At 41.4% G+C, this 22,725-nt stretch overlaps 1 protein-coding gene across 1 annotated transcript in view; it reads left to right on the forward strand.

The window, feature by feature from the left end:
* LOC309556811 (uncharacterized protein C8orf34 homolog) overlaps window positions 1-22,725 on the forward strand; it is a 424,769-nt gene that overhangs the window by 344,991 nt on the left and 57,053 nt on the right. The window contains exon 13 of the mRNA XM_082259329.1: window positions 21,162-21,255. Coding sequence (XP_082115455.1) covers window positions 21,162-21,255 — 94 coding nt within the window. The remainder of the gene's footprint in view (window positions 1-21,161; window positions 21,256-22,725) is intronic.

A 22,725-nucleotide genomic window follows, 5' to 3' on the forward strand; every position in this document is an offset into this window, starting at 1 on the left:
TAAAACAGGAACAACATCAACATTTATTGGAAGAACACAGCACACTTCCACACAGAAATTGGAACATCCCTCCCCCAACAACCGCCCTCCCACTGGTCAACTGCACAGTACCCGCAGTTCCCTATAAGGTCCCCTCCTAGCCATGCAAATGAGGGCTCGAAAATGAGTCAGCAGTGACCGGCCAGACAGATTGACCAGAAGGACTGCCATGCAAATGAGGACTCGAAAATGAGTCAACAGGGACCGGTCGGATAGCTTCGACCAACGCAAGGAGACAGAAGCCCCAGGGGGCAACCAATGCACACAACAGTCAGACACCGAACAATGGCTCCCCAACGAGCCCTCAATACACATCACTCTGAGTGTCAACACATCCCCCAGCAGACAACAGGTGAGGTCACCAGCACACCTGACAACAGCTGAATGGAAAGCCACCTCAGACCAAAAGCAATATTTTCATAACTTCTAAAATATGCATCACATTCAAATAAAACTTACATTTTCAGAATCAGCATACTTCAAATGCAAACATAACCAAAAAATCATAGAAATCCCTCCAGGGGTTTAAAAGTTAGACGGAAGTCCTTTTCTGACCGACCGCAGGCACATTTTCATGCCCAAAACAGTTCCATGGATTTGGGCTATGCGGTCGGTCTATTTCCCCATAGAGATGAATGGACTTCGAATGTCGAAGTACACTTGAACGGTCCAAATGTACAAACGGCCCAGTTCGTACAACTAACCATTGTCAATGGGGCCGCGTTCGTTTGAATTAAAATGGCCGCTGCCACGTGTTCGTTAGTCGCATGGCGTTCACTTCGACTACTTCGGCGATCCGAAGTGCCAATACAAAACTGCAGGTCTTTTCCTTAAAGGGCCAGAAGCATAGAAATACAGGCCATATATGCCCAAATACAGTCTTAAAGGGGTAAAAGCCCCTAGGTCCATAGTCATATTGCAGGAGGCGAGCAACCAGGCTCCTCCAATGCCCAGTGGCGAGGTTGGTCTCGTCACACTAACACTATTCTCTTACTAAAGCAGACCATCGACTGGTATATTTTCTTATCAACGCTCATATGAAAAATGTCGTCAGTACATTGAATAATGCCTACAAATGTTAATTTTTATTTAAAACAGAACTGGGAAAAATGTAAAACATATATGATACAGTCTGTTATTAACATTTACACTTTTTCTTTTCTCTGCCCCTCAATGCCCTCATAACATAGTTTTTACTTGTTGAGCCTATTAGTAGACATGTTCTATCAAAGTGACGGTTATAGGAATTAGGCCAAAAGACCAGGCCTTTTTCAGACATTTGCTGTTTACAATTTAAAATCAGTATTTTGAAAATTACTTCGAACCCCCAAACATTATATATATATTTTTTAGCAGAAACCCAAGAAATTAAAATGGCAATTTTTGCAATTTTTTATGTCACAATGTATTTGCGCAGCGGTCTGCCGAGTAAATAGATACCTAACATATTATGCTTTAAAACTGTGCACGCTCATGAAATGGCGACAAACTATGGTACTTCAAAATCTCCATAGGCGACACTTTAAAAAATTTTCCAGGCTACCTGTTTAGAGTTACAGAGGAGGTCCTGCACTAGAATTATTGCTCTCACTGTAATAATTGCGACGATACCTCATATGTGTGGTTTGAACACTGTTTACATATGTGGGCACGACTTACATATGCGTTCGCTTCTGCACACGAGGACGGAGAGATGGGGCACTTTAAGCTTTTTTTTTCTTTTTATTTTCCTTTTTAGTTATTATTTTTACACTATCCCTTTATTTTTCTTTTTTTATCACTTTTATTCCTATTGCAAGGAATTTAAATCCATTGTAATAGAAATAAGCATGACCGGTCCTTTTTATTGAAAGATCTGGGGTCAAAAAGATCTCTCATTTGCCCTTAAAAGCAAAAGGGAAAAATGTTTTTTGACACCTTGACTTTAAAAAAAATAAATAAAATCATGTCTTTAAGCCAGGGAAAGTGAAATCGGATGTCACTCTGGTCTTCCAAGGGCCAAGAACCAAGTGGGGGCTATCTTGCCCTCACTTGACTTCCTGCCCAGCCATCAGCTGCATCAGATCTATTCTAGGATTACCGATGGCTCTGGTAAGTTCGGAAAAAAAATTGGGGGGGGGCACCTCTCCCACCCCCTAAAAAAGTAATCCCTTGGCAAATCCGCTGCCAGGATCTCTTGAGCAATAATTAATTTTAACCTCTTGCCGACCACCAGCCACAGGCTGGCTTGGCTGCGCGAAACAGCGTAGCGCTATGTCAGTCGCGCACATGTGGTGCTCGGGGGGCAAACGCGTGCCCGCCCCCACTGGGCAGCGGGGATGCCGATCCACGGGACCGGCGGCTGCGATTGCTGCTGGTCACCCGCAATCTCTCCCTGCTGAGAGATAAGGATGGTCAGCTGTTCTCTCTGAAATGATCACAGAGCGCCTGTGATCCTTCTATATAGGATCATAGGTCTCTGTGGTCATTTCACAAGCCCATCCCCCCACAGTTAGAAAACACTTCCCTAGGCTCACACTTAACACTTTGATTACCACTGTGTTAACTCCTTCTCTGCCAATGTCATTATTACAGTAGCAGTGCATATTTTTAGCACTGATTACTGTAGTAATGTCACTACCCCCAAAAGTATCAAAAATGTCAGTTAGGGATCCAATCTGTCCGCTGCAGTGTCGCAGTCTCGCTAAAAATCGCAGATCGCCGCCATTACTTGTAAAAAATAAATAAATAAATGAAAAATGACATAAATCTTTCCCTAGTTTGTAGACGCGATAACTTTTGCGCAAACCAATCAAAATAGGCTTATTGCGATTTTTTTTTTTTTTTATCAAAAATATGTAGCAGAATACAAATTTCAGGACTCCAATCCGCCGGCTGGTTGTTCGGGTCTAACGGTGGGACAGGAGGCCTGGGCAGAGCCACGGGAGGGGGCAGCGTCCCCTCACGCTCGCTGGGGTAACGATCGAGCAGCTCCTGAGTTGTTACTGCCAGAAAGCCTACCGTCGGCTCTAAAAAACGGTACCAGGGTGATGCCTCTAGTTAGAGGCATCACCCTGGTACAACCACTTAAAGTCAGCCGACGTAGGTCTACGTGGCTGGTCAGTAAGTGGTTAAAATGGTGTTAAACTCAAAACAAAAATGTATTATGTAGTTTATCTACTCTGTTCTTTAGTTTTTTGTTTTTGTTTTTGTTTAGTTTTTTTGTTTTTTAGGTTTTTTTTTTCCTCTTTCACATGGTGACCCAGCTAGTAAGTCTGTTATTTTTTCAACTTTCTTTCAGCAGACCAAGTTTTCCAGCAAAAGTGGCAATTAAAGTGCTGATGGGGGAAAACCTTTATCCCAAAAAGGAAAAAAAAACTGTAGCTGATTAAACATTGTTAGCTTTAGTTCTGCTTTAATTTGTTAGTCATGTCCATTTAAATCCACTAGATCTAACCCTATGAACAAGGTAACAATGCTGCTGTTCGATTTCACTGCAGAACACCCAGTGTTGTCACTCTGTTAAATAGAAAACTACTGAATCTACTGGCAGAATCAACACATAATAAAAGTATGTCATAAAGAGAACGAAGAAATGCAACTAACTCGTTTCTGATGGAAGCAGCCGGTGACAGATCGCACTCTAGCATGGCCCCAGGGCCGCACGTGAGGCACGATCTGGAAGGACATCATAGGACGTCTACCCGGATCGACTAAAGTCCCGCCCGGCCTATAGCAAAATGACGGCCGGGAAGGAATTTGGTAGATCCAGGGGGACGTCACATGATGTCAGACAGTATACCAGCCTGCTGCCGGTACCATGTGCTCGCTTTGACCAATTACAGCAGAACACATCACAATTGTAAACAATGGATGGCTTCCTTTCATGCAATCCATTTTGTACAATTGTGTTGCTAGCTGTGATTGGTCACAGTGATCACATGGTACAGACAGGGCCAATCGCATCCCATTTGTACCATGTGATTAGCTGTGGCCAATCACAGGTATCCATATCAAAACATGAATCCGTTTCATGCAGTAAAAATGGTTCCTTTTACCAGTGAAATTCACCCATAAAAACAATCGTACTGCGTGAAGAAAAAAAAAACTCCTGATCATTACTATGGTAACACTGTATTGCTCTGGTCCCAGTGTGTTAAAAGAAAAATTGTAAAAAGAAAACTAATTTAATAAAAAGTCAAAAAGTTAAAAAATAATTAAAAAAAATACAAACATTTTTTATTATTGTACACCTGTCGGTGTCCCTGATAACACCTGTTATATGATAACACTGTACTACACTGGTAACAGTACGAAAAAAAAAAAACAATAGTGAAAAAAATGTCTTAATTTTTTTATTTTCGAAAAAATTGTTACAAAAAATTACAACTGCCTCTTATTAAATACCTTGTAATGTCTACTTTTCAAAAAGGTGTAATTTGGGGGATATTTGTTCTGTCCTGGCGTTTTGGTGCTCAAGAAATGAGATCGGCCCATCAGTACATTTGGATTGATCAATTTTTATTATATATATATATATATATATATATACACACCATAGTTTATGGACTATATATTCCTACAGACTAATGTACACTGATTTGTGTTATTTTTACCAGAAAATGTAGCAGAATACTCTTTGGCCCAAATTTATGACTAGTAAAGATTATTTATTTGCAACATTTTATAACAGAAATAATTTTCAGGTCCCCAAAATAAAGCCATATTTGTGTGAGGAAAATTATAAAAATGTCATAGGAGTACAGTGTTGCATGATCGCGCAATTGTCATTCAAAGCGTGACGGCGCCAAAAGATGAAAATTGGCAGGAAGGGGGTAGAAGTGGCCGCTGTTGAAGTAGTTAATGTTATTAGCAGATTGCATCATTAATGTCATTTTTTTTTCTTTTACAAATAGTTCCATTTGAAATAAATTTTATCTTCTTACATCTTTATTTGATTAACAAGATGTACTATGTTCTCCTATAAACAATCATTACATGCTAAAAATGTTTTCAATGAAAGCAGTAATTGAAAAAAGGGCATTTTTTATTGATTTCGATCACCATTCTACTGAGTTTGGTAAAAAGGCCTTGAAGGCGGCATGCTTGTTACATTCATTTAGTATCCCGGAAAACAGATACAGTAAATTTAGAAATGGGGAATTACACGCAACATTAAAACAGAATAAAGATGTCCACATGGGGCCTGCTCTGCAACTAAGATGAGATGTCAACACCCACATCATTCACTGTGCACTGACACACAGCTTTAGGCTGAAGGTTTCCCTGTGTGTCTGTACACACTGAATGATGACTGTGCTGACATTTCAATGCAGCTGGATAGAAACACTTTGTCTTCTGGATAATGATTGTACAGCTAAGGCATTTCCACCTGGTCAACCTGCTTAGAGCGAAATGATGCGGCAGAATTGTACACAGTGTAATTTATTGAATGCAATCTATGTGCTGAAATGTAACCACCATTTCCCACATCATTAAGTTGGACCTTTCAGCAATTTCTAAGTCTGCATGAATACATTCCTGACATGTCACAATATAAACTGTGTACTTTTTCTAAAAAGCTGTACATTTTTATCATTTTTATCAGTAAGAAGCAAGTTTAGTAAGCAGCAATATACTGGGAAACTGGGAGAATAATGGCCTCAGTCTGCTGCGGGCCGGAGAAAGCAATACCTAAGGCCTCTTTCACACGAGCATTCCGATCTGGTCAGCCTCTCCATTTTTCAGGCGGACCCGACTGGACCATCCATAGCACTCTATGAAGTGGCAGATGTCAATGTACGTGTGTCCGCTGTCACCTGCAGAAATTCAGTCTGATCTGAGCCGCTAAAAAACTAGTGGATGGGGAAAATCGGATGACAGTCGGATGGTCCATTTCCATCTGACTACCCCATAGAGGAGAGCGGGCTGTATCCATGTCCACTCTGCATAGCGAAGCACACACGGACCTGTCATCCGCCTGCTCAGCAGGGATCAGAGGAGAGATCCCCCGCTGCCAGGTGGATCCACTAGATGGAGTCCGCCACATGTGAAAGGGGCCTTACTCTCCACTTTCCTAGAGATCGAACCGCAACATTGTAACTTTATAGCAATGCCACTGTGGGAGACTGCAGCAGGTTCCTTGGTAATTAGAGATGGGGCAAACTGTTCAGACCAAGCATTGACTCAGCTCCGAACAGCACCCATTCGGGGGTTCACTGAGTACCCAAATTTGTGGGGGGCTCTTCAGGATGTTCGTCCACCGAGTATCCCACAATGCATTGCATGCTGCACAGTTCATTCTAGGGCCCTGATTGAATGAAACAATGCACCTGACCACTGGTCAGGTTCAAGGCTTTGCCCAATCAGGTCACAGAGCACTATCGGAGCCCTGATTGGACAAAGTCATGATGACTTTGCCCAATCATGGCTCAGTGATCATATTCCCACCCCACACAATGAAAGGTTCTTTCACACAAGAACCTTGTACAGTGTGTTGTTGGAGATAGAGCAGGGCTCAGTAATAGCTAGTTAGTGTTATTGTGACTGAGTGTAGAGTGTGAGTGTAGTGAAAGTATAGTGTATTCTTATTGTAGTGCAGTGGTTCTTAACTCCTGTCCTCAGGACCCACTAACAGGCCAGATTTTAAGTATTACCTTGGGGAAATGCAGACTAGAATACTGCAATCACTGAGCAGCAAATGATATCACCTGTGATGTATTTTAGTAATCTTGCAAACCTTGCCTGTTAGTGGGTCCTAAGAACAGGAGTTGAGAACCACTGGTGTAGTGTGTCAGTGTAGATTCTGTGTAGTGCAGTGTTTAACAGCATTGCATTTAGTGCTGTATACACCCTTTTTTATTTTTGTCACTGCATCCTTTTTTTTTCTTTTTCCCCTGCCTCCTTTTTTTAAATTGTCAGCCGTGGTTTTTATATATATATTTATTTTTTATTTATTTATTTTTTTAAATATATATTTTTTTAATAGTTTTTCAATTTGTGTCAGCAGCAGTCCTCAATTTATGGTGCACCAAACACAATGCTATCCAGCCACAGCATGCAGAGGAGGTGGCGGACTGTCTTTCTAAACCATCCTCATCCTCTATTACCCAAGTGGAGACTAGTGCAAAGTCCACCGCAGCTGCCAGAGCAGCTTATTTTGCCTCGTTGTCCGCAGCTACTCCTGCCATAGCCCCAGCACCATGCATTGAGGAGTCAGCTGAATTATTTGAACACACCGTCAGCCACTTACTTCTTGAGAACGCACAGACATTACTTAATTCTGATGTTGGTTCTGAGGTTGAGGAAAGGAGTAATTTATTCAAAATATCTAGTGCACTAAATTGTGGCCTCATCATACAGACTGGCTCCCCAAGCCATTGTTTACAAAATAAAGAAAGCTTGCAGGGAAAATCAAATTAAATGTCATTTTTTTTTCTTTATATATATGTTTTGTTACAGCAGGATTTATACATAGTACAGGTGGGCCAATTTACAGGCAGACTAAGGGCTCTTTCACACGGGCGATCCGATCAAATCCGCCTGTCAGTTTTTTAGGCGGATCTGATCGGATCCTCCATGCAGCTCTATGGGGCAGCGGATGTCAGCGGAGACATCTCCGCTGACACCCGCTGCCATCCGTATCCGATCCTGTCCGTGAAATCTGGACGGATGGAAACCTTATTTTCCATCTGTCCTGGGGATCGGATCGGATCGGATGAGAGCGGACAGGCGGTCCGCTCTCATCCGATCCCCCATAGAGAGCAGCGGGGGCTGTGACACCTCCCTCTCTGCACTGCAAGCGGAGACGGAGCTGTCATCCGCCGGCTCAACGGGGATCGCCGGATCGATCCCCGCTGAGCAGCACGGATCCGCCTACGGAGTCGGACCGTGTGAAAGAGCCCTAAAGGGACTCCCCAGGCACTATATTTACCACTTCAGCTCCGGAAGGTTTTACCTCTTCCTGACCAGAGCACTTTTTGCAATTTGGCACTGTGCTGTTTAACTGGTAAATACGCGGTTATGCAACGCTGTACCCAAACAAAATTGATGTCCTTATTTTCCCCACAAATAGAGCTTTCTTTTGGGGTTATTTGATCACCACTGGGATTTTTATTTTTTGCAATATAAATAAAAAAAAATGTCTTTAAAAAATTATATTTTTTACTTTTAGTTATAAAAAAAAAAAAAAAACATTTTTGTCTTACATTTAGGCCAAAATGTATTTAGCCACATGTCTTGGGTAAAAAAAAATTCAAAAAGCGTATATTTATTGGTTTGCGCAAAAGTTATAGCGTCTACAAACTATGGTACATTTACTTGAATTTATGCAGCTTTTAGTTTATGACTGCCTATCTCATTACTTGAGGTGCTAAAATGTCAGGGCAGTACAACCCCCCATCCCAAATTACCCCTTTTTAGAAATTAGACACCCAAGGAACTTTGGGGGCATGTTGAGCCCATTGAATGTTTCATTTTTTTGTCACAAGTGATTAAAAATGACAAAAAAATTATATTAATTTTACACAAAGTTATCACTGTAATGATATATTTCTCACACATGCCATGGGTATATGTGGAATTACACCCTAAAATACATTCTGCTGCTTCTCCTGAGTATGGGGATACCACATGTGTGAGACCTTTTGGGAGTCTAGCCATATACAGGACCCCAAAACCAATCACCGCCTTCAGAATTTCAAATATCGTAAATTGCTTAATTCACTTCCTCACTTCTCTCTTTTTGATAATATTTATTTGAGAAGTTATATTGCACTGATTGCATTTTGATTGGCAATATTTATTCACATCTCCTTCTTATGTATTATACCCAACCCAACTAGGGGGGGCATTCTATGTTTTTGCACATAAGCTCTTTTGCACAAAAACTTGCACAATTATTTGCACTAGTATTTGCACGGTGCACTTTAGGAGTTATTTTATTGTAGAAATTATTTATTTATTTATTCACGTTAATACCTATTTGTGCTGTGTTTTTGGTTTTGCACTTCCTCACTACCTATCACAGTTTCGGAGGCCCTGAAATGTCAAGATAGCACAAAACCCCCCAAATAACCCCAATTTTGAAAGTAGACACCCCAAGCTATTTGCTGAGAGGCATGTTGAGTCCACGGAATTTTTCATATTTTGCCACGTTTCGTTAAATTACAGAAAAAATGTATTTATAATTTTTTGTCACTTAAAGTTGTCATTTAAATGATATATTGCTCACACATGTCATGGGTATATATAATTACACCCCAAAATACATTCTGCTGCTTCTCCTGAGTATTTGGATACCACATGTGTGAGACTTTTTGGCAGTCTAGCTGCGTACAGGACCCCAACAACCAATCACAGCCTTCAAGCTTTCTAAGGGCATACATTTTTGATTTCACTCCTCACTACCTATCACAATTTAGGAGGCTATAAAATGCCAAGATAGCACAAGCCACCCCCCCCCCCCCCAAATGACCCCTTTTCAGAAAGTAGACACCCCAAGGTATTTGCTAAGAGACATCGTGAGTATTTTGCTGCCTATCAGTGCTCATCAGTGCCCATCAAATCGGCATATTAGTACCTCCTCATCAGTGCCAATTCATCAGTGCCCATAAGTGCCGCCTCATCAGCGCACATCAGTGAAAGAGAAAAATTCTTTATTTTCAAAATTTACTGTAATTTTTCTTTTTTTTTTTTTTGTAAGAAATAAAAAACCCAGAGGTGATTAAATACCACCAAAAGAAAGCTCTATTTGTGTGAAAAAAATTATAAAAATTTTATATGGGTACAGTGTACCATGACCGCGCAATTGTCATTCAAAGTGTGACAGCGCTGAAAGCTGAAAATTGGCCTGGGCAGTTAGGGGGTGAAAGTGCACTGTAGGTAAGTGGTTAAAATTGCGCATGCCCGTGCAGTGGCAACAAACTATATACATTCTTAAAAGCATTTAAAGGCCTTTACAGTTTACCACTTAAGATTTTCATAGAAGGTCTACTGCTAGAATTACTGCCCTCGATCTGACGTTTGCGGTGATACCTTGCATTCATGGGCAACTGCTGTGTACATATGACATGAGACAGATGCTTGCATTCGCCTTTGTGCACGAGCACGGGGGGACAGGAGTGCTTTAATTTTTTTTTCATCATTTATTTTGCCTCTTTAGTTTATTTTTACACTGTCCCTTTCATTTTTTTTTAAATCATTTTATTGTTATCACAGGGAATGTAAATATCCCCTATAATAGCAATAGGTAGTGACAGGTACTCACTTTTTGAAAAATGTGGGGTCTATTAGACTTTAGATCTATTCTCAGCCCTTAGTTCATCTGACCACATTAAGCTCGTTGTGATAAGATGCTTTCCCAATTTCCCAATGCCGCTGTTTATATCCAGGGAAGCCAAAGTCATGAAATGCTTGTAGCTTCCAGTTTCATAGGCCATAGAGATGATTAGAGCCATTCTGGTCTCCGATCAGCTCTGTGGTCAGCTGGTGGAACCATCGGCTTCATTCTTGGGTTCCCCAGTTGGACAGGAGAACCCAAGAAAACCATGGATGGTGGGGGTGGGGGGGAGATGTCCCCGACTCCCCCCCCTCCTTTCCCCTCCCCTCCCACCCCACTGCTTGTAAAAGCAGGCTAGGGGCTAATTAGCCGCTAGGATTGCTTTTACATGAAAGCCAACTGCTGGCTGAAAAAAATGATACCAAGATGATGTTTAAACCTGCAGGCATCATTCAGGTATAACCACTCAAAGTCCAGCAACATATCAGTATGTTGCTGGTCCTTGTTCGGCATATATTGTAATGTTCTTTTTTTCATGCAGCCTGTGGGCTGAACGAAAAAAGAGAATCTGACAGATTCCTTCATTCACATTCGATTGGTGGTATGCCCACCATTGGAATACTGCCCTGCATCCACCCACTTCTAATGATGGGCATATATGCACTATTCTTTTTCAGTTCAGCCAACTAATTTCTCCATTACATCGGTGCTGCAGCTGAATGGCATACCTGCAAAGCAAACACAGTATCAATAAAACATTAACTCAATAAAACAACTTTTTTTATTGCAATCTGTGTCAAAAAAGAGTAAAAAATATATGGCGAAGCATAGGGGCAATCCGCCCCTATGTTCACTCCATCCTCTATGCTTCGCCATATATGCTCTTTTTTTTAACTGTGGTGGTGAAATCACCTCATACAGCGCTGGAGCAAATCACTGCAGCTGAATGGCATACCTGCAAAGCAAACAATGGTTAACAATATAACACAGTAACAGTACAGTAAAACAGCAGAATGACATACCGGCAAAGCAAACAATGGTTAACAATAAAACACAGTAACAATAAAGCATTACAGTATAGTATAAAATACAGTAAAACAGTAGGAACAATAAAATGACAATTTTTGGCTTTTTTATTTATTTTATTTTTTATGGGGTTTTTTTTTTTTTGTCTTTTTTTTACACGTTTATTGTAACTATAAACTTCCCAGGCTAGGGTCTCTTAAAATGTGATAGCCAGCTAGCATCTTTCGGGACCCTGTGTGAAAGTGTGTCCTAGACTGTACCGTGCTGTACCCTATACTAATAAGGGTGACACCAAGTCCCAAACAATCTTGCCACTGCTCCCTATGTAGTCTGGGCAGTTGAAGGACTCCATATTGCTATCTTTTCCCTCATAAACCATAAAACGACATGTATAGCCTGTTGCCCTGTCACAGAGCTTACACATCTTGACTCCATATCTGGCACGCTTGCTGGTGAGAAACTGTTTACTAGCAAGGCGGCCAGAAAACTTAATCAGGGACTTGTCAATGCAAACATCTTGTTGGGGGATAAACAAGGCTACAAATCTTTGATTGCAGTGGTTTACGAGGGGCCGTATTTTGTGGAGCCAGTCATATCCAGGATCACCCCGAGGGCGACAGAGTTCATTGTCACTGAATTACATGAACCGCAATATTTGCTCATATTGAGCCATGGTCATGGCAGCAGAGATCACGGGCATATGATGAATTGGGACAGTCGACCGATATAACCACAAATCACTTTTTTTAGTAATGCCCATGTTGAGGGATAGGCACAGAAAGGTTTTAAATTCGGGAACTGTTATAGGTTTCCAGCCAAATTCTCTGGCAAGGGTCAAATTTGGAATTAGCGGCGATAAATTGATTGGCATACAAATTGCTTTGGTCCACAAAAGACCTGTACAGATCTTCTGGGAAAAACAGCTCAAGAAAAATCAAGGGGAGTAAAACTGACTGTTTCCACCTGAATTCCGGGTGGGCCAGTGAATGTTTGGGGAAGTACGGACGCATCAGAATCTGTGGGCTGCCAATCAGGATTTGCCAGCGCATCAGGGAGGGCACTATAGGTTCTACGGGCCTGCATTTGAATTCTTGGTGGCTGCGGGCCACTACTTGTGCTAGCCACCCCACCAGCTTAAACTGCACTTATGGGACTCGCCACGTCACCAAGTGATACTGCAGTGCTGTTTTGTCTACGACCAGGGTGTACTAAGCTGCTGGTGCTCGCCAGTTCACCAGAAGGTTGAGCGGCTCTAGTACCGACACTCTGCTGCATACGAATATCATGCAGTTGTTACACCCCAGCAACAAAAGAACGGGGCTGGAATGGCTGACATTAGCAGAAACCTCTACTCCATCATTGGAGCTATCTGTCAGGGTGCTGCTGTTCTCTATAGGTTCGTATACTGAGCCTGATTCTGACAGTGAGGACTCCCCATTACTCTCATCTGTCATGCTCATTATCCTGTAGGCCTCTTCACTAGTGTACCTTTCGTTTTGACATGCCAATAAATTTACAGGTACCTAGTGCGACTCACAGGTAAAAAAGTACCTGGTTGTAGAGGACTGGTTGAACTGTTTGTGTGCTGTGTATTGAAAGTGACCGTGATCTATTGATACTACACTTCTTGGGGGCTGGACCGAGGGGCTAAACGCAGGTGCTGGCAGGTGTCAGGGCTGATCCTGCTAATGCCGTGTTTTTGGGAGCACTAAACTATTGGGGATGCTAGTATAGTTCTGATCAGATCAAAGATATTGATCCATTCAGACACTATACTAATAATGGCGGTATATAGTGTATGTGTGTGTGTTAGTGTTACTGGCAATCAAAGGGTTAAAATCTGATGCTATCTGAAATTGACCCTGATGCTGGATCTAACTGGTGTCACCCGTGACACTAATACAGTGATCAGAAAAAAAAATCTGTACACTTTTCTAGTGACACTGTGACAGGAAGTAAAAGGGTTAACTGGGAAGCAATCAGGGGGTTAAAACTTTAATAGAAAATATGTGGCGGGACCCTGATGCTATACTAAGACTGAGGCTAACTAGCTAACCAGCGTCACCATTAATACAGTGATCAGTAACTTATCTGTATACTGTATATAGTGACACTATGACAGGGCAGTAAAGGGGTTAACTGAGGATGATCAAGGGGTTTAACCTTTATTAGGGGATATATGGCGGGTATCCTAAACCTATCTGGGACTTCAACTGGGGCTAACTTGCGTCACTAGTGACACTAATACATTAATCAGTAAATTACCTTTATACTGTATATATTGACAATGTGACAGGGAGTGAAAGGGTTAACTGGGGGGGGGGGGGGTGATCAGGGGGTTAAATGTGGGCCTATGTGTACTAGTGTCAGTGTAGTGCTTGTGTATTCACGGTGATGGTCTCTTCTCTCATGCTGGAACCGAAAAGGGCTCCAGGAGAAAAGATTGCATCATTTCGTTCTGTAATTCCTCAGATCCGATCTCAGGTCAAGGCCATAAATCATTGACCTAGACCTGAAGACTGATCGGTTCTGAACCGAATCAGGTCACCGCCAGAATGGCGGGCATGCACACACCTGACCTGCGAGCGCGCATCACGTACCTATACATGATTATGCGCAGCCGGGCCGCCGTATATATGCGGTGGGCAGTCCAGAACTGGTTAAAAGGAATTTTTCATTTTTATCTTTCCACTTTAAGCATCATTAAAATCACTCCTAATTTAAAAACTCAAGTGTCCCCCATGGCAGTATCCAGGCCCCCCATACCCTAATTATAGCCAATAACTTGCATATAAGCAACTTGCATGGGAACTTTTGATTTTTTGAGTTCTGGTCCTATAGACTTTAATAGAGTTCTGGTTTAGAACTTTTTCCCTGTTCTGGAGTACTAATGTGTAGAACAGAACCCGAGGGTGTTCTGCCCATCACTATTAGTAACACAGCCAAAAACCACAGTTTCCAGGACTTGCATGAATATGCCATGTCTGAACTAATATCTCAGACCAGTAAGAAGGTACTTGTACATAAAGATAAAAGATAAAATGTACATAAAGATGATGCTGTCCTTTAGGAGAGGGAAAAGCAGCTACAGTATACTGAGGGGGTGTACTGTGATTCCTGGGAGAGGTCATAAATACCTCCTAAGTACACTTGAAAAATGTTGATGCTTTGCCCATTGCATCTTTTTCAAAGTATAACTAAAAGGCAACATTTTTTTTTTTTATCAGTTTTGGATATAGTGGAGAAGAATTGGAACACCTGTCAGATTTTTTTGCTGTCCGTACCCCCATTAGCGAGATTTACCTTTTCTATTTGTCCTATTTACCGTTATCACCAAAAGTGAAAGTAGAAGAAAATCCTAAATCTTGGGCTTTAACCAGAACACAGAGGGAAAATCTTCCAATGGGGTAATAAATTTGGTGACCCCTATAACAACAAGGAATTCCCTAACCTTAGAGGGATTGTTTCTTAATTCCTGTTTTGGCTTTGGGACAGTAAAGGAAATCTCCCCAATGGGACAGTGGCTGCAGGCACTAATCAAATGCTGATTTTCCAGTATGATTGTTTCACAGAAGACAGGCATTGGTCCGCCTTCTGTTAAGCAGAGAGAAGTACATACTGTGCGTACGGAAAGTTGGCCAGTTCCTGCTGAACCCGCTGACTTTTGTCCTATACGTGACGTGTATACCCAACATAACAATCAAGTGGCTATATCCTCACATCATCACAGTTTTATCTTCTTACTCTTTCTTTTTCTTTCCTACTCTTCCTTCCTCTTTCCTTTTCCTACCTATTCTCAGCAAACTCTTGCTTCTCATGGGTTAAGTTGGAACAGGGTTTATACATTCGAAAAAATGTATATATTCAGCGCAAATCTTGATTAATGGCCTTATTGGTTTGCAAGCTGAACACTTGAAGGCAAATAGACAACACCTTAAAAATACATATAATCACTCAAATAGTGCAGCACAAACAAGAATAAATAAATGCAATCATCCATAAAAGAATAAATGAATAAGTCCATCTAAAAAAGAGCCACATATTCATGACCACTGTGAAAAAGTGCTTCTGATTGAGGCATGCAGGTGTCAATGTAAGAATCCCTCCACCACAGTCATTAGCAGCCACTTGTTATGACCAATAGATCTCAATACGCCTTTCCCAATGAGGGGACACAATTCATCCAGAGGGCACTCCATAGCAGCGGTATAAGTCCATCCGTGATATGTTATGATAAATGAAGCAATATCTAGTGCTCTCCGTTTGATATCACACTAATTAAGACATATTAAAAACATTTACAAGTCCAGCACTTGTGACAAGTGCAAACAATAAGCGATTTCAATACAATCTGTATACCAAAACAATGTCCACGGGTGACGTCACACGTAGCTCCTCCTCCGTGTATACCCAGCATAACAATATCAAGTGGCTATATCCTCACATCATCACAGTTTTATCTTATTACTCTTCATTTTTCTTTCTTACTCTTCCTTCCTCTTTCTCTTTCCTACCTATTGTCAGCAGACTCTTGCTTCCCATGGGTTGAGTATGGACAGGTTTTATACATTAGTGTTTTACTTGAAAAACACACTGTAATACATGGCCATCGTGGAAGAGGTTCCCTTCATTAATGGAATGCCTAAGGAAATCCCATATCAGATTGGAACCACTAGAGAAGTGTCCCCAAATTTTCACAGCCCCCCAACAAAAGAATCCTAATCCCTCTGTTTGTGATACTTGGAAAACGGAAGTAAAAACGCAATCATTGCGTTTTCTGATGAAGCCATGATATCAACATTTCTCAGAAAGCGGAGCTGCAGGTGACATTTAAAATTACAGCTCTGGGTCACTTTAATATAATTATGAGTTTGAAATTCAAACAGGGTGAACGGAAGATCTTGGCTGTGATAAACTGAGATAACGTCTGTAAAGTAATCAAACAGCCTTAGATTAAATTAGGTCTTCAACCCAAACTACAAAAATGTTTCTTCAACAATGAGTAAAGAAAACAAGATAATGTTATCGCTTGCATATGTTTGATCTGGTAATGAACATGGTTTCATTCAACTTTTCTGTTCAGGGGAAGCATGGACACGGAGGAAATCAGGAGAACTTTGTTTTTGTTTCTATGCCAGTGACCTGTTGATGAACTACTATATTTGTAGCTGCTAATATTTTTGTCCAAGCTATAGCCCTTAATCAGTACAGTCATATGGACTATATTATCTCCATGACCATCAACAAACACTTCGATAATTGCAGTTTTCCACAGGAAGCAACAAAATGCATTTTTTGATAATTCTATTTGCATAAAAATGCAGATATCTTGTTAGCCAAGGGGTTGTATGTCTGGAAGTCATGGATCAACTCCCACACGCCTTCCAGATGAGATAAAATGAATGTAATTATTTTTTTAAATGCTGTGCCAAGATCACAATTATAGATAAAATGGAACACACACATACAAATAAAATAGCCAAATTTTATGATCTCCAGTAAAATACTACCTAGTCTAGTGTATACTCGTGTACCGCATCTCACTACTGAACTACAGGTAGTGCATGCTGTAAAATGTTCTGTGATATAAATTTTAACTTTGTGTAGTAGAGCCTAGCACAGATAGTATGTTTTGTTACTCAATGTTTTTACAGAAAAATGATATATTATTCACTGTGGAATCCCCATACTGTATGACCTAATTTGATCTGGTAAGAACAGTGGACTTGCTGATCCTATTTGATCCTATTTTAAAGTTCCTGTGCTTGTTCTATCATTAGCACTTAGTCATGCCAATAGGCTGGCCTCAGATGGATTGAAAATTGGATGATTCAGCAGGGACCAATTACATTTCGATACATCTATGGCCATTCCTACTTCTGCTGAAAGGGATTGATGGAATTTTCTTCTCGATTAGCTGGCAGCAGCTGCTGATTAAGGGCTCTTTCACACGGGCGTTCCGTATGTCCGTTTTTCATCCCATCAGTTTGCGGATGAAAAACGGACATAATGTATCTCTATTTAAATACGGATGTCAGCGGATGACCATCCGCTGACATCCGTTTTTCGTCCTTTCAGTTCAGTTCAGTTTTTTGGAACGGAAGAGAAACCTATTTTTTCTTCCGTTCAAAAAACGTAACGGACGCAAAAACGGATGTCAGTGGTGTCATCCGCTGACATCCGTATTTACATAGAGATACATTATGTCCGTTTTTCATCCGCAAACGGATGGGATGAAAAACGGACAGACGGACCGGATGACACAAGTGTAATCCGTGTCCGTTTCAAAAAAAAAAAAAAGGACCTGATTTGGCAAAAAAAAACTGAACGCCCGTGTGAAAGAGCCCTAAGTGTATTCTGACACCCGAGGAATCCTGCTTTCAGAATACAATGGCACAGCAAGGATGATTCCTCTACCCACCTCACTTGTGTCTGAGCAAAACAAGCAAACCATCTACATCGGCTGCTGTACCTGTGGAAAATGCAGAAAAAGGTCCCTGCGCCATTTTTAAAACTGCCGCAAGTTTCCCACACCCACAAACGCATTGCGTGTTTAGATGCATGGGGGTGCCAATAGGAAGGGATGGCAGCCCCTTGCATCTGTAAAAGAGCAGCATGTATTGGCTGTGGATGGTTGTGGGTGCAGGAATAGGTGCAATTCCTGCACCCACATCCACCCACACAAGTGTAAAGCAAGAATAAGGGATTAGATCTGCAGCACTGTAAATTATTTTTATGTAATGCAGTGCAATATTCACTGAGCGCTGGTCGGTTTCCTGATGTCTTCTCTTTTGTAGTAAGTAAGATTGCAGGTATTAGGTGAGACTGAACTCAAAAACCCAAAAATTCCTATATTATAGGGAACAGTTAGAAATTGTATTTTGTGCCTAAGAAGTACCCTCAAAAAATCTACCATTTCTCTGCAATTCTTTCTGAAAAAAAGCAGTGCTCTTTCTGGTTTGTAAGGGTTTATTGGGCACTCCTGTGCATGCAGCCTTATTGCTGTATATCTGCTGTATAGGATCTAAAGCATTGTAGATTTGTAGTGACATTTGGTTATGTCTGTACTGGGCAAGGGGGGTGCGAAGAGTGGTGATTTAGGGACATTTGTGTTGGGAGGGGGGATGAGGGGAAGAAGATTTGTGCTAAGAGGGGGGGATTTGAACGTGTGGGGAGAAGATGTGTAGTAGGAGGGGAAATTTTAGGGGTAGAGGTTGTGTGCTAGGAGGAGTGCATTTTTGGGGAGAGGGCATTTAAGCTGGGGGGATTTGGGGGATGGGAGGGGAGACAAAGATTTGTGCTGAGAAGGGAGACTTTAGCAGGAGGGTGGATTTGTACTGGGAGAAGAGCAAATTTTGCTTAGAGGTAAGCATGCAGATTAGTGCTCAGTGTTTTTGTGGGGGGATTTTTGCTGACACCAAATGCTCATGCATCTTGATGGGGGGTAGTGCACAGTTTGGCATGTTCACTCTGGGCTCTACATGACCTTGTCCTGGCACTGTTGCCCTCTTGAAAAAAAGAGGGGATGAGTTCTATAATTTAAGACTGCCATTCAGTCCTACACAATAAAATTATGCCACGGTGCTTCATGTACTGTAGCTGCTTAGCCAGTGGTGTAGTGGAGATACACTATATCTCCAAAAGTATTGGAACGCCTGCCTTTACACGCACATGAACTTTAATGGCATCCCAGTCTTAGTCCGTAGGGCTCATAATTTGAGTTGGCCCCATTGGTGTTCGCAGCCTACTCCATTAGGGTGTGCACCCCAAAGCTCGAACACACATGTCCTTCTCTACAACCTCGGCTGCACAGGGCAGTGAATTAATTGATCTTTGCCGAGTGGCTTCCTGTTCATTCACAAACTAAAGCATAATAAACACAGTTTACTATGCTTCAGTTATAAATGGACACAGTGAGCAAGTGTGTTCACTGTGTTTTTTTTAGAAAAGGAAGGGGCTGGTAAATGACACATTTACTAGCCCCTTCCCCCTCTTTCAAACCTGAAACATCCCCCGCAGCAGCCGGGGGGGGGGGGGGGGAGAAGAGAGGCTTTAGGAGTGTGTCTTTGGGAGTGTTTGACCATTCTTCCAGAAGCGCATTTGTGAGGTCAGGCACTGATGTTGGATGAGAAGGCCTGGCTCACAGTCTCCATTCTAATTCATCCCAAAGGCGCTCTATCTAGTTGAGGTCAGGACTCTGTGCAGGCCAGTCAAGTTCCTCCACCCCAAACTCACTCACCATATCTTTATGGACCTTGCCTTGAGCACTGGTCCAAATCATTTGGTGCAGGGGGGATTACGTTGTGGTGTTGTGTTTCTGGGGTTGGGCTTGGCCCCTTAGTTCAAGTAAAGGGAAATCTTAAGGCGTCAGCATACCAAGACAGTTTGGAGCATGAAATTGTCCAAAATGTCTTGGTATGCTGACGCCTTAAGAGTTCTCTTTACTGGAACTAAGGGGCCAAGCCCAACTTCAGAGATACAACCCCACACCATAATCCCCCCTCCACCAAATGATTTGGACCAGTGCACAAGGCAAGGTCCACAAAGACATGGATGAGCGAGTTTGGGGTGGAGGAACTTGACTGGCCTGCACAGAGTCCTGACCTTAACCTGATAGAACACCTTTTGGATGAATTAGAGCAGAGACTGTGAGCTAGGACTTCTTATTCAACATCAGTGGCTGACAACACAAATGTGCTTTTGGAAGAATGGTGGAACATTCCCATAGATGCACTCTAAAATCTTGTGGATGGCCTTCCCAGAGGAGTTGAAGCTGTTATAGCTGCAAAGGGTGGGCCAACTCAATCTTGAACCCTATAAACTTTAATTGGGATGCCATTAAATGTTCATGTGCGTGTAAAGGCAGGTGTTCCAAATACAGTATGTATAAATATACAGTATGTGTTTATTTAAATATTTATATATATTTTTCTTAGACATCCCAGGACATTTTTTGTTGCAATAAATTGTCAAATATATGGCTTTTCTCTGTAGTTAAAATTGTTAAATTTGAAGTACTAGGTGGAGCATCGCTCAAGACCTTCTTGAAGACACCTCAATCTCAAAAGCAGAAATCCATGTCAGTGTAAACCAATCAACAACAGAAGTGGTTCTAAACCCTTAAGGTTTGTTACCGTAATGCAATCTATGCATTAAGGTAAAAAAAAACAAAAAAAAAACTTCTGTGCTACAGGATCTCCCCCTCTCCCCCCTCTACTTACCTGAGCAGCGGCTCTCTCCACTCTCTCCCTTCTCACAGAGCAGATTGATAGTAATGGGAGCCACTGGCTCATGCTGCTGTCAATCTAATTCTGTGACAAGCTATGGGGACAATCGCCAAAAAGGAGGAGCCAAGGATGATCTTCTTTTTGGGGGGAGCCCAAAAGAAGATCATCTGGTCTACTCTGTTCAAAACCATTCCACAGATAAATATGTCATATGTAAATATGACATTTATTGTTTTAATAAAAAAAACAGTATTTGCAAACACTTTAATGGGTCAGTTTCCTCTGCATGCAATGAGATTACAAGCTGGTGAGGTGTTTTTTTAGTTATGGTATATGGTTGTCAGAGATGATTGTAAGGTGGCTTTGCTTCTTTACTCAGATTTCAGGGGATTGCAAACCAAGTGATAACACTTTTTACTTGCTACCTGGTTGTACATTAAGTAATGAGAGTGGTGACTGAATGGCAGTAAGAAGTCTAAATACAATCTGGGAAAGAGGCATTAGCTATTTCTAAGAATATTGTTGGAACCAGCATCAAATAATATTTGTATAATGATGCAACTATAAATAAATGTCTAATATCCAAAAAAATGTTCTGCCCCATTTACTAGGAGGAATCATATGAACAATTGCAGGGATCACGCCAGCCCTGGATCCTCCCAAGTGACACAGAGAGTGAAGGTGTGGATATAGAGAAGGAAAAACGTAAGTCTCTTCTTGCTTCGAGGACCAAATTTGTACATATTTATTACATTTTGGAACAATGATCCATTATTAATTTTCAGGATATCCAAAGTTTACATATGCAAATAAGAATTGGAAGAACAATTTCCTGCTGCTTTCACACTTATGACTTCCAAGGAATAGTGGGGAACAATTTTGCCTTCCAAGTTTCTATGTAATAAATGAAAAAGTGCACCTTGTGCAGGGCTTTATGTAGACATTATGCTAACCTAGGCACACCTGGTTGATGTACTTTTATACACGCTCTGCCCCTTGGGCCATGTGGTTATTGTAGTAAAATATGATGATAGAATGTGCTATTGGAGGAGTTGTTGGTCTTCTTTTTAATGGTGCAACGCACCAAAGTACAGAAAGGAGGAATAATTTGATTTCTCCTGAACCCTAAAAAAACAAACAAAAAAACAAAACAAAAACTTTTGAGCTCTTCAAGTTCCCCTACACCCTCTTCCTCTATTCTACATTTAGCCAAAACTGTCCAAAGGGTGCCATTAGATGGGAAAAAAAAGGAAAAAGTTATCACAATATGTTAAGGGGATGAATCCTGCTGTCCTAGCACTATCTCACTAGATAAATACGACTGAGGTCATGAATGAACATCAACCTCGTAACATAAACAAGGAGAATGTAAACCTGTTTGCTGTTATAGTCATGCCTTTGCTAGTTGCCTGGCTGTTTGTGGCTTTAATACTTTCAAGTCACAGATAAGCATGCAACACATCCAACTTAGTGAATCATAGTACTGAATCCAAAATATAAGCATTCCAACCAGGCAGCTAGCATTTTCAGAAAGGATATACTAGCATTGCCTATGTACATATTTCTCACACAACAGGTTTCCCTACAATGGCCTGAAGATACTATATGTTATGATAATAATAATAATATTATTATATCTACTCATTTTTATTGTGGTGTTCTCAATATATAGAATACAATAATTTTGGTCCAGCCATGGATATAAGGTGGTTGTTGACTTATCCAGTTGAACAAGCGATTGCTTGTCTATGGATGCACCACATCCTCTGAGGACACTCCTTGGCTGATTTGGCAACATTTGAGAACCCACAAATGAATGAAAATATCTATTATTACTTCAAAATAAGATGAATCTACCGAATTTTATCTTCTATCTGCGGCAAGTTTTGGGTTTTATAAACCTGAAAATATAGTAGGGAATACTTAGTTACACTTTAAATCAGGCATGTCCAACCTGCGGCCCAAGGGCCACATGCGGCCCGGAGCCACAGGCAATGCGGCCCACTGCCCCCTGACAATTTTTTTTTGCTGGGGAGGAAGGAAGTTGGGTCGGGGGCACGGTCACAGCAGCTTCGAACTAATAGTAGGCAGAGGCTGCCTCGGAGGGGGGGGGCGAGCATGTGCAGTGTTTCTAACTCCTACCACCATGACCACTTCAAATCACTGAAGTGGTCA

The sequence above is a fragment of the Pelophylax lessonae genome (assembly GCF_965119305.1).
Source record: "Pelophylax lessonae genome assembly, chromosome: 5".
Lineage (NCBI taxonomy): Eukaryota > Metazoa > Chordata > Amphibia > Anura > Ranidae > Pelophylax > Pelophylax lessonae.